Here is an 18,891-nt window from a genome sequence, read left to right on the forward strand (position 1 = left end):
ATAATTAAGCTACTAAACATACAGAATAAAGAAAGAATATTAAGAGCAGCAAAGGAAAAAGGCCAAATGACTTATAAAGGCAAACCCATCAGAATAACATCCGACTTCTCAATGGAGATTTTGAAAGCCAGAGGTCCTGGACAGATATAATGCAGACACTAAGTGACCATGGATGTCAGCCTAGAATAATATACCCAGCAAAACGTTCAATCACCATAGACAGAGTGATCAAGACCTTCCAAGACAAAACCAGATTTAAACAATACCTATTCTCAAATCCAGCCTTGCAGAAAGCACTAGAAGGAAAATTCCAACCTAAGGAAGTCAGAAACACGAAAACACAGGTAATAAATAACCCCATAGCAGTAAATCCCAAAGAAGGGAAATACATACACACTACCACCAAAAGATAACAGGAATTAACAATCACTGGTCATTAATATCCATCAATATCAATGGACTTAATTCACCTATAAAAAGACACAGGTTACCAGAATGGATACAAAAGCAGGGCCCATCTTTCTGCTGCATACAAGAAATATCCCTTAACTCCAAAGATAGACACTACCTCAGAATAAAAGGCTGGGAAAAGTCTTTCCAATCAAATGGTCTTAAGAAGCAAGCTGATGTAGCTATCCTTATAGCCAACAAAATAGCCTTCAAACTAAAATCAATAAAAAGAGATCGAGAAGGACATTACATATTCATCACTGTAAAGATCTACCAAGATGAAGTTTCAGTTCTGAACATTTATGCCTCAAATACAAGGGGACCCACATATGTAAAAGAAACATTACTAAAGCTTAAACTCACATCAAACCCCACACACTAATAGTGGGGGACTTCGACACCCCACTTTTACCACTGGACAGACCTGCCAGCTTGAAACTTAACAGAGAAATAAGGGAAATAACAGATGTTATGACTCAAATGGACTTAATCAATACCTACAGAACATTCCACCTTAACAAAAAAGAATATACCTTCTTTTCAGCACCTCATGTAACCTCTGGATCAAATCAACCACATACTTGGTCACAAAGCAAATCTAAACAGATACAAAAAAAAAAAAAAATGGAATAACCTCCTATATTCTATTGGACCACCATGGCTTAAAGTTAGATTTCAACAACAACAAAAATTACAGAAAGCCTACAATCATGGAAACTGAATAATGCTCAGTAAATCACCAATGGGTCAAGGAAGAAATAAAGAAATTAAAGAGTTCCTAAATTCGATGAAAATGAATGTTCTATATACCCAAACTTATGGGACACTATGAAAGCAATGCTAAGAGGAAAATTCATAAACTAAATTCCCACATACAGAAGTTGGAGAAATCTCACACTAGCAAATTAACAGCACACCTGAAAGCTCTAGAACTAAAAGAAGCAAACTCATCCAGGAGGAATAGATGCCAGGAAATAATCAAATTGAGAGCTGAAGTCAATAAAATAGAAAACATAAAATAAAAGAGAACAATATAAAGAATCAATGAAACAAAGAGTTGGTTCTTTGGGAAAATCAACAAGATAGACAAGCCCTTATCCAAACTAACCAAAAAGCAGAGAGAGAGCATCCAAATTAACAAAATCAGAAATGAAAAGGGAGACATAAAAACAGACAATAAGGAAATCCAGAGAATCATCAGGTCATACTTCAAACACCTGTAATCCACAAAATTGGAAAATCTAAAAGAAATGGACAATTTTCTGGATAGGTACCACATACCAAAGTTAAATCAAGACAAGATAAACAATTTAAATAGACTAGTAACTCCTAAGGAAATAGAAACAGTCATTAAAAATCTCCCAACCAAAAAAACAAAAAAAAAAAAAAAAAAAAAAACAAAACAAAACAAAAAAAAACCAAAAAACAAATAAAAAAATAAAAATTAAACCCCCCCCCCCACAGGACCAGATGGTCTCAATGCAGAATTTTACCCTATTTTCAAAGAAGAGCTAATTCCAATACTCTTTAAATTGTTCCACACAAAGGAAACAGAAGGAACATTACCAAACTCCTTCTATGAGGCTACAGTTACTCTGATTCCTAAGCCACACAAAGATGCAACAAAGAAAGAGAATTATAAATCAATTTCCCTCATGAACACTGGTGCAAAAATACTCAATAAAATATTGGCAAACTGACTCCCAGAACAAATCAAGAAAATTATCCACCATGATCAAGTAGGCTTCATCCCAGAGGTGCAAGGATGGTCTAACATATAAAAATCTGTCAATGTAATACACCATATAAACTGAAAGAAAAAAACCACATGATCATTTCAGTAGATGCTAAAAAGGTCTTTGACAAAATCCAACACCCTTTTATAATAAAGGTCTTGGAGAGATCAGGAATACAAGGAACATACCTAAACATAATAAAGGTAATTTACAGCAAGCCAACAGCCAACAACAAATTAAATGGAGAGAAACTCAAAGCGATTCCACTAAATTCAGGAACAAAACAAGGCTGCCCACTCTCCACATATTTATTCAATATAGTACTTGAAGTTCTAGCTAGAGCAATAAGACAACAAAAGGAGATCAAAGGGATAGAAATTGGAAAGGAAGAAGTCAAGCTTTCACTATTTGCAGATGACATGATAGTATACGTAAGTGACCCCAAAAATTCTACCAGGGAACTCCTTACAGCTGATAAACACCTTCAGTAATATGTCAGGATACAAGATTAACTCAAAAAAAATCAATAGCCCTTCTATATACAAATGATAAACAGGCTGAGAAAGAAATCAGAGAAACAACAACCTTTACAATAGCCACAAATAATATAGCATACCTTGCAGTAACTCTAAGTAAGTGAAAGACCTGTATAACAACAACTTTAAGTATCTGAAGAAAGAAACTGAAGAAGATATCAGAAAATGCAAAGATCTCCCATGCTCATGGATAGGTAGGATTAACATAGTAAAAATGGCAATCTTACCAAAAGAAATCCACAGATTCAATGCAATCCCCATCAAAATCCCAACACAATTTTTCACAGACCTGGAAAGAACAATACTCAACTTCATTTGGAAAAACAGAAAACTTAGGATAGCTAGAAGAATCCTGTACAACAAAGCCACCTCTGGAGGCATCACCATCCCTGATATCAAGTAATAAAAACAGCTTGGTATTGGCATACAAACTGACATGTGGACCAATGGAATAGAATTGAAGACTCTGACATTAACCCACACACCTCTGGACACCCAATTTTTAACAAAGAAGCCAAAACTGTACAATGGAAAAAAGAAAGCATCTTCAACAAATAGTGCTGGCATAACTGGACATCAACATGTAGAAGATTGCAAATAGATCCATATCTCTCACCATGCACAAAACTCAAGTGGATCAAAGACCAGTTTCACTGAACCTGATAGTAGAGAAAGTAGGAAGTAGTCTTGAATGCATTGGCACAGGAGATCACTTCCTAAATATAACACCAGTAGCACAGACTTTGAGAGCAACAATTAATAAATGGAACCTCCTGAAACTGAGAAGCTTCTGTAAGGCAAAAGACATGGTAAATAAGACAAAATGACAGCCTACAGAATGGGAAAAAGGGGCTGGAGAGATGGCTCAGCGGTTAAGAGCACTGGCTGTTCTTCCAGAAGTCCTGAGTTCAATTCCCAGCAACCATATGGTGGCTCACAACTATCTGTAATGAGATCTGGTGCCCTCTTCTGGCCTGCAGGCATACATGTAGACAGAACACTGTATACATAATAAATAAATAAATCTTTAGGAAAAAAAAATGGGAAAAGATCACTAACCCCACATCAATTAAAAAATGGGTTACAGAGATAAACAGAGAATTCTCAAAGGAAGAATTACAAATGGCTGAAAGACATTCAAGGAATTGCTCAGCATCCTTATTCATCAAGGAGATGCAAGTCAAAACAACTCTGAGATACCTTCTTACATCTGTCAGAATGGCTCAGATCAAAAGCACTGCAGACAGCTTATGTTGGAGAGGATGTGGAGCAAGGGGAACACTCTTGGTGGGAGTGCACACTTGTACAGCCACTTTAGAAATCAGTGTGGCAGTTTCTCAGAAAATTGGGAATCAATCTTCCTCAAGATCCAGCTATACCACTCTTGGAATGCTGTCATACCATAGGGACACATGCTCAACTATGTTCATAGCAGCATTATTCATAATAGCCAGAACCTGAAAACAACTTAAACTGAAGAATGGATTAAGAAAATGTGGTACATATACACAATGGAGTACTATTCAGCAAAGAAAAACAATAACATGGAATTTGCAGTCAAATGGATGGAACTAGAAAATATCCTGAGTGAGGTAACCCAGACTCAGAAGGACAAACATGGTATGTACCCACTCATGAGGGAATACTAGATGTAAAGCAAAGGACAACGAAACAACAACCCACAACTCTAGAGAAGCTAGCTAACAAGGAACACCCAAAGAAGAATGCATGGATCGTCCTGGGAAGGGGAAATAGATGTTATCTCTATAAGTAAACTGGGGATGAGGGGTGAACAATGGAGGGTAGGGGATGAGAACATAAGGGAATGGGATGGTCTAGCTGGAATAGGGATGGAATGGGAAAGCAATGAGAGAGATCCCATGATAAAGGGAGATATCATGGGGATAGTGAGTAACTTGGTATTAGGAAAGTTTCCAGGAATCCCCAAGGATGACCACAGCCTGGACTACTAGCAATAGTGGAGAGGGTACCTGAACTGAACTGGCTTGTCCCAGTGATCAGATCAGTGAATACCCTAACTGTCATCACAGAGCTTTTCTCCAGTGACTGGTGGAAGCAGATGTAGACATCCACAGCCAAATACCAGGTAGAGCTCCAGGAGTCCAGTCAGAGAGAGAGAGAGAGAGAGAGAGAGAGAGAGAGAGAGAGAGAGAGAGAGAGAGAGAGGGAGAGAGAGGAGGGATTCTATGAGCAAGTGCATCAGGATTGTGATGGGGAAAACCTGCAGAGATGACCAAACCAAACTAGTGGGAACTCATGAAAGTTGGATCAATGGCTAAGGAACCTGCGTGGGACTGGACTAGGCCCTCTGCATGGTGAGAAAATTGTGTAGCATGATCTGCTTAGGGGGACCACTGGCAGTAGAATCAGAATCCCTGATGGGACACCTCAAGCAGCCTTGAGGCAGAGAGAAGGGCTTGGACTTGCCTCTACTGGATGTGCCTCCCCATGGGAGGCCTTGCCTTCTTGTGGGGGGAGTGGGAGTAGGTTGGGGGAAAGCTGGAGGGGGACAGGAGGAGGGAAGGGGAGATCTTTGATTGGTGTGTAAAATGAATGAAAAAGTGTTCTTAATAAAAATTTATAAATAAATAATTATGTTCTAGACATTTGGGAAGAAACACATAAACATGAGTGATGAGGAACAACAAGTTGAACTTATGGAGATGAGATTTATAAAGTGTCTAAACTGTGTATGAGGGTTTTGATGCGATATTAAATGCTATACAGAAGGAAAACTGGCAAATTAAAAACATAGCCATGGAAACCGATCTGAGTGCAACACAGAGGAAAGAAATGAGTAGAGGACCAGTGAGCTTCCAGACAGCTTCAAGTAGTCTAACATGTAATTGGAATTCTGGAAAGAGAAAAGGGAGGATAAAAGGAATACAGAGGAAACACACACATATGTACATATGTGTACATAAATCTTACACACATGCATGTGCACACACACACACAGTGTGTGTGTGTGTGTGTGTGTGTGTGTGTGTGTGTGTGTGTGTGTGTGTATGTGTGTATGTGTGGGGGGGGGAGGAGAGAGACATACCTACCTACAGGTCCTAGAAGCTGAATGAGCCCCAGGTGCAAAACATATGAAGAAAGACCAGTGGCATACATCTTTAATCCTACCACTTGGGAGGCAGAGGCAGGTGGATCTCTGAAATGGAGGCCAACCTAGTCTACAGAGCAAGTTCCAGGACAACTAGGGCTAAAAGAGAATCTGTCAATACAGAGAGACCCTGTCTTGAAAAAAAGGAAGGAAGGAGGGAAAGAAAGAAAGAAAATGGTTCAAGCCTGAAGACAGTGAGGTGAATTTCTTTAAATATGGAAAAAATAATAATTGTAATTAAAAAAAAAAAACAGGAGCCTGTTAACACAATTTCTCTTCCCATCTAGAAGCTGAAAGGATTTGTTTTCATCATATTTGCTCTGTTGCTCTGAAAGTTGTTTCTTGAGAAAGACCTTCAGGCAAGAATGAAGTGTCATCCATTAGAAATTTGTGTAAATATAAAGGAAGGAAAGGCATAGAAAATGTAAAATACATTAGTATAAATATAAATGACATGCTTTATTTTTTATTCTCCTTAAAAGAAAATTATTTGGATCTTAAATAATATGTTCTTAGTTTTATAGCACATTATGAGTGACGTGTATGATGGCACTGAGTAGAGAGGTGGGCCAGGAAATGTGGAGTTTCATTGTAAGCTTCCTGGACAGTGGAACTTGAAAATAAATTTCTCTTTTTTTTTTTTTAAGATAGCATAACAGTGTGTGTAGAGAATCACAAGGAGTCTCCACAAAGGTACTAGAATTAAGAAGTAAATTAACATGGTTGTAGGGTAGAAGATAAATATACAAATTCAGTTATATTTATTTATAATGTCAACAACCAGAAATGGACATTTTAAAATACCATTTAGAGTGAATAAGAATGTAGCTCAGTAGAACCACTTGTGCAAGGCCCTAGGTTTGAGCTCCAGCACCAAAACGAAAATAATAATTGTAGAAGTATCTAAAATGGAACAAACCAACAAAAGTGATAGATGAGAACACACACAGTCAATACCTGCATACTGAGGACCAAGTACTTCTGAGAGAATGAAAAAGTAAGTCAAGGAGAGAAATATCATGACTGTGGTTCAGAGAGGTTCTTTTCTACCAGATCTGAAGTTTTAGTTCAAGAGTGGGGACAGAGGGGAGGAGAGAAAAGAGACTATTGAGAGAAACAATTAGGGAAGTTGACTCTTGGTTGTGGAGGCTGAGACACCCCCTCTTCTGCCATCTGCAGGCCGGAGGCCTTGGGATTGCCTATAACATGCTGCTGGTCCACATCCAAAGGCTTTAGGAGCCTGTGTGGCCACAGGTGCAGGTTCTGAAATTCAAAGAGCAGAGAGTGTGGGTGTGCAGACCTGGGTTGTGGGGGTGGCAAGAGGAAGACTGGCCTGGCTTCCCTTGTTTTCTTCTGTGCCCTTATTGAGGGGAGAGCTCCATTCTCAGACTTTCATGCCATCTTCTCTGGGAACACTGTCACAGATGGACCCCCAAGCAGTGCTCTGCCAGTTAGTTCTTCAGCCAAGGTGATACCTAAAATATTCACCACAAGTACTGCCTCAGTCAGAGTCCTGCTGTGCTTCTTTGAAGTACTTGGGAAGGTTTTGGAAGCAGATACCCAGAAGTAGAACGGATTCAGAATAAGAACTTTGACAAAACAAAATTTGAGAATATACTATTGGATTTTCATTTTAACTCACTTACCAAAGCACTGTAGTATTGTCTGAAAGATAAACTATTAAGGCGATGGAAAGGAATCTATAAATAAATCCGTGTATGTACTGCAGATGATTTGTGGAAAACTTAGCAATGACCGTCAGTTAGAAAATAATCTTTTCAAGAAATAGTGCACCAATAATTATATGACCATCCCTTAACAAAAATAACTGTAAATTGTACTTTCCACCATATACAAAATGTAACTAAAAATGTAACTTAAACATAAATGGAAGAACTAAAACATTAAAGTTTCATTAGAAAGCTGGAAGACAATCTTAGTGACCCTGGGCTATGTGAAGATCTCTTTTAAATAGAATGAAAAAAAGAAGAGAGGGAGGGAGGGAGGAAGGGAGGGAGGGAGGGAGGAAGGAAGGAAGGGAGGAAGGAAGGAAGGAAGGAAGGAAGGAAGGAAGGAAGGAAGGAAGGAAGGAAAATTTGGATTTCATCAAAATTAAGCCTTTAAAAAAATCCAAAAATAAAAAGGCAAGCAACAGATAAATATTTGCAGCAAACTGAATCAGAAAAGGGGTGCAATTTGAGCACTTCCCACTAATTAAGGTAACTAGTGGTAATTGGAAAGAAAGTCAGCTTCACTGTCTTCAAGGACATGCAAATTAAAACCACAATATAATACCAGTGCACACCCACTTGAGTGGCTGAAACTCAGAAGACTGACTGGGTCAAGTATTTTTAAGGCTGGGGAGTCATTAACTTACATAGAACTCTGAGTTTTAAGTAGTTCAATCATCTTAGATACACTTTACTGATCTCTAAAAACATTAATCACATACTTATCTTTCAACTCAACCATTCCATTTTTGGTATTCACCTAGGAGAAATGAATGAAAATCTGTATAGAAAGACTTAGAAGAATATTGCAAAGCTTTGATTATTCTAATAACAAAAGTGGGGGGGGGATGAAATGTCTATCAGTCAGCAAATGTGTAAGGCATAGTCTATGTCATGGAATTCTACCTAGGAATACAGAGTAAGATATTATTGATATGTTACTGCACGGCTGAATTAACGTATCATCATCCTGACTGAAAGAAGCCAAACCACAAAATGTCTTATTATAGAATAGCATTCTTCAAACATTCTAGGAGTGCAGATTTCAGTGAGAGAGGGACTAAGCCGTGTTTGGGTCAGAGCTAAGCAGGAGAGACAAAGAGGGAGCTTTGGAAAGGTAACTTTGGCGAGAATAGAAGACTGTTTTCTTACTGTGGTAATCAGTTTTCACACTTGTACTTAATTGTACTCAAGTTTGGACCACTCATTGTATATTATCAGCACTTAAATTTATTTTAATAGGAACAAGATTTTCCAAGATTATTATAAGAAACAGGGCAATGAGTCACTCCTTGCCTAGAATTCTTGGGCTTGAGGTATCTTTGATGTAAATAACTGGTAGAGGACAGAGGAGATCTGTAAAATAGTTAGTCATAAATAATATAAACAATGATGGTATGTTTACTTGAACTGGGTTTCTGCTTTCCTTGGGAAATGAACATTAGTCATTAACATTTAAATATTGGGAAAAAAGTATTATTCCTTAAAAATGTAGTTTAGTAGGAAAAAAATCTTTAAAATAGGAGAAGTAAGTTAAATTGACTATGATAAAAAAAACCTCATTTGATAAATGAAAATTTGGAAATTTGATTTGTGTATGGGAGTAATGTAAACTCTCTACTGTAGGGTAATCATCTCTCCTCATCAGAACTGTGGGGTAGTCAGTTCTCCTCATCAGAACTGTGGGGTAGTCATCTCTCCTCATCAAAACTGTGCGGTAGTCAGCTCTCCTCATCAGAACTGTATGCTTCTCAGAGCTGCATTTTCCAATAGGCATTATTTTAGTTGCCAGCAAGGAACAACAAAATAAGTGTCTAGAAACCACATCAAGCCAGCAGTGATTGGAAGGGTAGGACTTAGGAAAAAGATTATTTAAGGAAACTGGAATGACCACCTTTAAATATTTGGGGACTTTTGTTTGATAGAATGAGGAATTTGATTCTTTTTATGTTGCTCTGGAACTGTGTTTCTAAACCATTTTCCATTTTACACACACAGACACACACAGAGAGATATCTATAGATATACACACACAGGCTCAAATGTATATAGATGTGCACACATGAACACACAGGTATATACACACTTGCACACATTGGTACACACACATATATACACAGGTAAACACATGTACACCCATGCACAGGTGTGCATACACACACAGGGCTGAGAAAGATTCTTATATGTGCTTTATGACCCTGTGGCTTCATTTTGAGAAAACTCACATCCTCAGGTACTTAGAGTTAGAGTTACAACATAAAAACCATCTTATTCCAAACCCAAGTCAAAAATTGGCTCAAATTATTATGTTGTTTTCTTTGAACAGCTAATGTGTGAACAAAATGAAGTTTCTCATGGGTGGTGTAGGTGCTGAGTAACAGCCACACACCTAGAGTACTTGAGTATGAATGCAAACTTTAAGTGCAAGTATTCAGTCATTCCCAGATGCATGGATATTACACAACATACACACACACACACACACACACACACACACACACACACACACACACACACACCCTGCTGTCTCCTATTAACAAATTAAGGAGACAGCAGTGTTTACTTAAACATTTTAAATGCCTTTGTGGAAATTGAAGTCAGAATACTAGGTGTTTCCTTTTAACCAAAGCCAGCCTTTTAAAGGTGTTCTAAATTGCTCAATCGCCTGGGGTTAGGAGTGGGAATCCATAAAAAAAGCCCTCTTTTAAAAAATATGCACAGATGTTCTAAAGATTGCATTTCCACTAGTATATAGCTCCCAGAAGAACTTAGGTGGTATTTATTTCTTGGTATTTCTTGGCTTTTCTCTGCAGAAGTTTGTAGGTGTAATACCAGTGGCACAGACCTTCCATATTTTGTCCTAACTTCAGTAATGAACGAATGACCTTTTACCAAGTAAAAGCTTCTGTGACTCATCCTCCATTACCATGTTCTTCCTGTATCTTGTGACCTAAAATTGTATAGGTCCCCATCAATAGCACCAAGTCCTTTGATGTGTAAGATAACCTGCAGTGCCCCAGCATATCCATCAGCACCAGGAGAGGCGTGCCTTCGCGGCTTTTTAGCTGTGTCCATACACAAAGGGACTGCCCAGGTTTCTCAGGTGTCTGTGCGCTATTCCAGTTTATGTGGCAAAATGGAAGCTGATAAGGCTTAGGCCATTTATGACATACCTTTTAAAGATCCATATCCAGTCATTTCTGGTATGATGTGTGTCATTTTTTCAGATACATATCCATTTCAATTAAAATTTCTTTCAGTGAAACATTTGCAAAAGAAAAAGACTACAGATATTATTAATACCCTTGCTTTGCATTTTCAGTATATTTTGGTTAATCCTTCTTGGAGCTAGCCAACATTGGTCATCCTTCTATAATTCCAAACAATAAATATAGTAATAAATAATTTCATTTAAATTCATGTTTGTATTTTTCTACTTATAATATTTTTCAATGGACAGTAAGTTAATGGTATAACTAACCTTACTCAAGTGTGCATTACAAAGGCAAAAATTCTTTTTTGTTAGTGATGCAGATAATGCCAAAATAGACAAATTCTTCTGCCACTGTATGTTCAATGACAAGTTTAATAAACTGTTTTAATAGAACATACAAGATCTTTGGAGCCATACAAAAAGACCAACTTTGTGAATGATGGGCTGATAAGGGACAGTTTCACACCAAAGGTATCAAAAATAATTTCAGTAAAATCTTAGAAGGAAATTCCCTAAATCTAGGAAAAGAGATGCCGTTGCACATAGGATGCCAGAAATAACACCGTAAAAGAAACTGTCTGCATCCTCTTACATTCTAAGCATGAAGTATTTAAATAACGGAGAGTGAAGTGAAAGGAAATGGGGAGGGGCTAGTGACACAGAAAGGCAGGCCTGTTAGAGTAACATCTGATTTTCTTCCTCTTTCCAGTTTTAAGTTACAGGTTACAGGCATCAAGAACTCCCAGTCCTACCTTAGAGGCCCACTGCCTCAGAGATCGTCACCCTTCCCCACCCGAGTGGTCACTCCTTTCACATCTTGCCCATGCTGACGGGAAGCAAGAGGATGCACAGTTCCTCCACACCTGGAGCACTTGCACAGCAGTCCTCCTGCACCCTCAGCTCAGCACACACTCCCACAATACCCCATGGATCCCCACTCATGAGATGAGCGGGTGTAGAAACCTACCACCATACACTATACTGATGAAGCCAGAGACCATGACTTGGTGCCTTCTCCAAGTAGGATCACCTTCGGTTACCTCATCAAATCAATCTGCATCCTGTTATATTCAAACCATGAAATATCCCAGAATACCAAGAGTGGATTAAAGAAAAAAGGGAACTGGGAGTGGAAAGTGACTTATAAGGCAGGCTACCAGAATCACAGCTGATTTTCTTCCCTTTTTTCAGTTTTAAAAAATTGTGCATTCCAATAATTAAAATCATTCAAACAAAAAAAAAATGGCACTCTGACTAAATTGTGTTTCACTAGCTGCAGGAACCTTGGATCATCTTGAGTTTCACTGTAGATTTTAGCATATTCTACAAGCATCTTCCTTCAGCATGGATTCTTTCCCTTCCCTGGTCACCAGAAGGCAGGTGGGAGATGAAACCTAGCCTCTGTTGTCAGCAGTTCTCACGTACAGTCATTTAAACCTGGTCCAACCTCCATATCCTTACAGAGCTGTGGTGGTTTGAAGGAAAATGGCCCCTGTAGTCCCTAGTTGGTGGAACTGTTTGGGAAGGATTAAGAGGTGTGGCTTTGTTGGAGATGTGTCCCTGGCGATGAGCTTTGAGGTTTTAAAAGCCCACATCAGGCCCAGGCTGTCATCTCCTGCTCTAGTACCATGCCTCCCTGTCTGCTGCCCTCCTTGCCATGCTGGTCATGGACTCAGCCTCTGAAACTGCAAGCAAGCCCCCAATTAAATGATTTTGTAAGCTGCCTTGGTCATGGAGTCTTTTCACAGCAACAGAAGAGTAACTGAGACAGAAATTAAACTCTTCAAGAAATCATGTCAGAAGGCAATGCTTGTGGGATGTGTGGTGGACACTGGTGGAGCTTGCCTCTGCTGTTCAGTCATTTCTTCTGAGAGTAGAGGTTTTTTCCCCTTGCATTTCTGTCTTCTTCAGTTTTGACTTATCACATGTCTCAGTCTCAACCATCTAGGTTGTCAGACCTGGTTTTGGAAGGAGTGGAGCAAGGTGCATGATGGAGAAGAGTTGGATCTGCACTGTAGCCCAGTGGCCACTGTGGAGTATCAACAGCTGAGGTTTTTAATAGAAGCTCTAAAATCCAAAAGACGTGGAAGGGTGCATTTCAAGTTCTAGAGTCACATCTGTCATACTTTTACTTACCACTCTGTCATCATTGAAGGAGAAGGAAGACTTTCTATGGCAAAAGTAGGGTAAAGCTATTTGTGACTCCTAAGCCAGCTCTGCAGAGGACACTGGACGGAGTAAAGCTTGAATCCAACAGGAAGAGAGAGAACTGAAAATACACAAATTCACAGAGACTGAACAATATACTATTGAATAGTGATTTGATCATTGAAAAAAAATTTTAAAGTGCTTCTAGAATCATGAAAATGGAAACAGAGCTTATCAGATCTATGAGATACAATGAAACCTTTTCCCAAGAAGGAACATTAAAGCCCAAAGCACCTATATTTAAAAATTATATCACAAAGAGCAATGGAATAATGCACTTTACAGCATTCCAAAAATTTGAACCTTCTATGACAACCTCTCCCTCCAACCCCTCTCCAATAAAAACAAAACAAATCAGTCCAGACAGGAAGCCATTAAAGAGAGTCTTTAAAAATGGTAATAAGGGGACTGGAGAGATGGCTCAGAGGTTAAGAACACCAGCTGCTCTTCCAGAGGAGCCGGGCTCAATTCCCAGCACCCACATGGCAGCTCTCAACTGTCTGTAACTCCAGTTCCAGGGCATCTGACACTATCACACCAATGCACATAAAATAAAGTTAAATAAATTATATTAAAAAAATTGTGATAAGGATGCTGAAAGAACTGGCATTCACTCTTGAGGGAGGGTAGGCTAGTGCAGCCACTATAAAACACAGTGTGAGAATACAGCATAAAAATAAAATAATAACAAGAAGACCCACATTTCTATTCTATTTCCTTTTAGGGGGATATCAAAAATAGAAACATTCCCCATCTTTAAACATGATTTTCCTGAGGTCCTGCACAGAGTAGTTTAAACTGCACATGGTCTTGTTTTTTAGTACTTTTTTTCTTCCTAGCATAATATTTTTATTGATTATTTGGGAGTTTCATACAGTGCACCCTGATCACATTTTCTTCCCAGGTCCACATTCACCCTTGTGCCTCCCTTCAAAAAGAAAAAATACACTAAGTCCAATTTGTATTGCCCATATACTCATTGGAGCATGGTCTAGAGTCAGGGTGACCTTGCCACAGGGCATCGAGTCTGGGGGCCGGATCTGGAAGGCCCCAGGCTGTGCACAGCTCTAGCCCTCAGAGCTGGCCACCCCAGCAGCTCATCAGGCATGGCCATTATGCCTGAGCAGCAACCCTTGCTCAGCAATGACATGCTCCCCCATCCTCCACAGTCGCCATCTTTTTCTCAAATTTCCTGAGATTGGGTCTCAGGTTCTGAGGGCCTCCAAGTGCTGGTAGCTGCCTCCATCTCCATCTTGAATTGAGCCCTGTGTCGTTTTTTGTTTATTTTGCTTTAATTTTTTTTTTTTTAAACCTGGATAGAAATAGCCTGGAAGATAAAAGTCATTATTTCATAATTTTATGTTTCACTGATTTGGATTTTTTTGAGAAAGCAGTTTTTCAGTACTTTTTTTAAAATTACTTTAGGTGGACATAAACTGTTTTTGAGAGACACCTAATGATAATTTTTCTTTCATTTAGATCAAATCCTTTTTATGAGCCTAAGCCAACTTCTCCAAATAATTTGGTCGCTCCAGTTCCGGAGGGGGGAACGGAAAGGAGAGTGAAAAGGAAGGCCCCAGCCCCGCCAGTCCTCACTCCAAAGGCCGGGCCCAATGAGGGCACAGTGGCTTCTTCAGGGAGAGAGCGCTCTCCTTCTCCCAAGGTGAGATTTTATACTAAACGAAGGGAGTGGTGCTGACTGCTCCAGACAGTTTGATTCCAGTTCATGGAAGCCACCATTAAATGATTTTCTGAAGGTCACTTTGGTGATTGAAAAGTCAAATTTGGGTCTGGAAGATGCTCACTTGGTAAAATGTGGCCATGCAAGAGTGAGAACTTGGGTTTGTACACAACTGGGTGTGGTGGCACGGTGGTAATCTCATCGCTGCGGGGTGGACACAAGGTCCTGGGGTTTGCTGGCCAGCCAGCCTAGCCTAATGGGTGACACTGTCTTAAAACAACAAAAGACAAAGTAACAATTATAGCCAAGCATGGCACACACCTTCGATCCCAGCACTCTGGAGAGAGAGGCAAGTGGATCTCTGAGTTCACAGCCAGCCTGGGGTACATAGTAGGACCCTCTCATAAGAAGAATAAAAAAGTGTATGTCACCTGAAGACTACACTCAGGGTTGTTTTCTGGCTTTCATATATCCATGTGTCTGTGAATACACTCCTATGCACACACACACATCACCCTACATGAACCAGCTCACATGTGTACACATATAAACAGTAAATAAATGTATGGATGTGATTCAGGTAAATTTGTTATACTTTACTGAATATGTGTCTGTAAGCTGATGAGTTTGCATTATGCATTGTATACCTGTTTTGCTTGTTTGCCATTGAGCTTGTGACTGAATCTGTGGTACTTCATGTACTTGTCCATGGAGCTAATCTATAACTAGAATTGGGTCTTTAAAGAAGGGATCTTGAAAGCAAGCTTACACTGGTAGCCTGCACTACTCCAAAAGGAGGAGAAGAAGAAACCACCTTTCAAATGAGGTGTGAATAGTGCTTCATTGCAGAGTGATGCTTTGATGAAGAACTTCAATATTGTTGCTTTTACTGATGTTAGAATTTGGAGTTTACTGTCACTCTTGGTGAAATTTTATGTACATTAACTACCTGGAAATGTAAAACACTGTTGGAGCAATATATAAAACAGTTTGGTTAGAAATAATATGGTATCTTTCATGTATAAGGTTGAAAACTTTAGTTTGGGCAAATTTTTCCAGATAAATGACTTGTGGCCGTGGGTATATGTATTGTTATTGTATTAACTAATTATCATAGATTGTTATGTTAAAAACAAGATAGATGTCATCCCAGAGATGATAGGCAAGGTACCAGTAGAGACGAGAGTTTTTATTAACTGGGTGTGTGGGATCATAATCATTGAAGACATGTGGCCATTAAGCTTACTTGAATGCCCTTTCTTCAGTACCACTCATGGGCTGTGTGTATGTGCCACTGTTCTTTTGCTTTGGATTTGCCTTGGGCATGGACACACGTACACACACACACACACACAGGGGGGGGGGGAGAACATAGAACAGTACATTAAGTCACACACACACAAAATAAATCTAAGAAGGTCTGTGTGGAGGTGTGTGTCTGTGATTTTGTCCCTTAGGAGGCAAAGGTAGAGGATCAGGAAATCCAGATCATTCATAGGCAGTAGTGAGTTTGAAGTTGAAAGATCTATTATTTTTCAGAGCATAGCTGTATTAATGAGGAAATTGAGAGATTACCCCCAAAGCTCATTGGCACATCAGAATATAAATTTTAACATATATTGGACATGCATACTGTGTGGCTCAGAGGAGGGCACGACAAGAGATGCCTAGGGCACAAAACTTAGGTACTTCCTGGTAGAGTACTGCATGTGTGGACTTGCCCTCTGCATCACTATGTGTGATCCTCTTGTAATCTTACACTCCAGTTACCCTGTTTAACCTACCTGCCTTCTAGTCCTGGAGCACGGGTAGGCCATATCTGGTTTTTGTTTGATTACATTAAATTTCTGGCATAGGTTCTCAATAGTATAGCTCAGACTGAGTTTGAACTCATGATTTTCCTGCTTCAGGCTCCTGATTGCTGGGTTATAGGCAGATGCCATCATGTCTAGCTCCAGATAAAACATCTGATAATTGTGCCTCAGTGGTAATACAACCTTGCAAGCTCAAAGTGCCAGCAACCTAGCATCACTGAGAGTTTTCTCACTGAGGCCAATGAAAAGATTAAAATGCTAATTTTTTAAAGCCCCATGAGAAATACAATGTGTAAATTGTGATATTTGAAAAGTTACTCTTTTAGATCAACTAAAGTAACCAAATTAAGATACTTACAGTTCCCTAGCTAATGAAGATGGAATTACTGTTTCCCTTTATATGCAAAAATTCCCCATACAGGAAAAGCATATGAATAAGGTAAAACATTAATGACAAATTTGGCATATGTAAGCAGTTAACATTAATGACAAATGGCACCAGTTCTGTGTGCTGGAACAAGCTTAAGGTGCACTGTTGGTGACAGGTACAGCAGAGTCAGTGATAAGCTGATTTATTCCGTGAGACAGAGGCTGCATCTGTAGCGTGGAGTCACACAAACAGTGGCATAGCCCTTTTCAACTCCCCCCATTGACAGACCACCCTGTAATAGAACAAACACACCAAACGAAAGATCCATTACAGTGCAGCAGGTCTCAACCTTGGTGAGTCAAAAGAGGAAACTAGCCTACAAAATTTAAGGTGTAGAAAACTTTATGAAAGTACAAACTTCACAAGTGGGCAAACTGAAGAGTTAGTGTTCATAAAATTTGGTAGTACATACTTCATTCTTAAAGAAATGTTCATTCTACTGTCTTGCAAGGACCTAAAAATGAGTGATTCCTTGGATTTTACAAAGAAAAGTTTAAAAATGCAGACCAGTCTTTGCCGTCAAAGGACAAGATTCTTGCCTAGTTATCAGCAATGCCGCCCCTAAAGTGTTTCTGCCAACAGAAGCAGTGCTCAGTTGGGAACAAATGAAATAAACATTATAGAAACAAGAGAAAAATTAAAACAAATATTTAATTCTTTTTAGAGTGATTTGTTTGACCATTAATAAATGAAAGAGGCAGTCATCACAAGAAGTGATGATCTGAGTTAAAAATACTCATTTTGGTTGGCTCTAGATAAAGAATAACAAGGCCTTTATTATATAGTTACCTTTCTGTACATTAGATTTTTAAAGTTTGAGAAAAATATAACAATTATAGAATGGGAAGGTATTCTTAGAGGTAAAGAAAGAGCCCTTAAGTTATGGACATCTGATAATGTAGCTGAAGAGGCAATAAGGCTCTAGCTTGTGGAATATTCGCTGAGCACTGTGAGGCCCTAGATCTCCCACCACGATGATACACATGGTGATAAATACCTTTATATTGCAGCACATCAATGAGGTAGAAGTCAAACTTCACTCTTTAGAATTCAAGGTAGAAAGGGAGATTGGAATTTTAGAAGGAAAAATTAAAAAAATAAAGATAGAGTGAAGACTTACATCCTTTTTTATAGGCATTATAGATATGAGAACAAGTTAGATTAGGTTTGATAGTTTATCAAAGACATAGGATTTATATTGTTTCTGGAGAAAAACTTTAGGCTTTAGTATATATTGAGGCAGTGAGTAGAGTTGAGATTTCAATCTAGACATACTAAATAATGCTTGACTTTTAAAGGCATGCATATTACTATAAAGAAAAAAATTTTAATAGCTTTTTAACATTAAATTCCGAAGACAGGGAAGAATATATACAGAAAAAGTAAGTATCTGAAAGGATTTAAAACATCAGATATATTTAAATTCATGAGTTAATGGTACTATAAAAATTGCCTTTGGTAGTTAATAGACCTTAGCTCATTCACTGTATTAATAAATAAAGGGAAATACTAAGCTACTTATCCTGACTTTCCTTTGTTAACTATATTTCAAGATAATTAAGTAGTTCACAAAGGAAAGTTTTTTTTCCAATACAAGAATTCTATGAAATAAAGAAAAGAAAATTTCATTAGAAAACTTACTGTTTCATAATTTCTGATGAAGTAATGTATCTATCATTAATTAGCATGGCTGTTAAACCTCTCTGGCTGAATTTTATAAAATATACCAATGAATCTGGCTGCCAATGGGCAACCATAGTGATCAGTCTTAATATCAGTAAGAATTGCATAGCCTGTCATTTTCTTTCTTCTGACCATAATAGGCAGTACATCATACCACCTGGAAGTATTCTTGCCAGAGGGTTAAACTAGGATTTAGACAAGCCATAAGTGTAATAACTAGCTACCAGTGTACAAGAAATATTGGTGAGTAGAGAAGTACATAAAACAGAATATGAGAAA

The 18,891-nt window shown here is 38.6% G+C and overlaps 1 protein-coding gene across 1 annotated transcript in view; it reads left to right on the top strand.

Moving 5' to 3' along the window:
* The window catches only part of Ehbp1 (EH domain binding protein 1), a 286,967-nt gene that overhangs the window by 147,522 nt on the left and 120,554 nt on the right, over positions 1–18,891 (top strand). The window contains exon 11 of the mRNA XM_036201513.1: positions 14,484–14,667. Coding sequence (XP_036057406.1) covers positions 14,484–14,667 — 184 coding nt within the window. The remainder of the gene's footprint in view (positions 1–14,483; positions 14,668–18,891) is intronic.

Source organism: Onychomys torridus, chromosome 10, assembly GCF_903995425.1.
Source record: "Onychomys torridus chromosome 10, mOncTor1.1, whole genome shotgun sequence".
Taxonomy (NCBI): domain Eukaryota; kingdom Metazoa; phylum Chordata; class Mammalia; order Rodentia; family Cricetidae; genus Onychomys; species Onychomys torridus.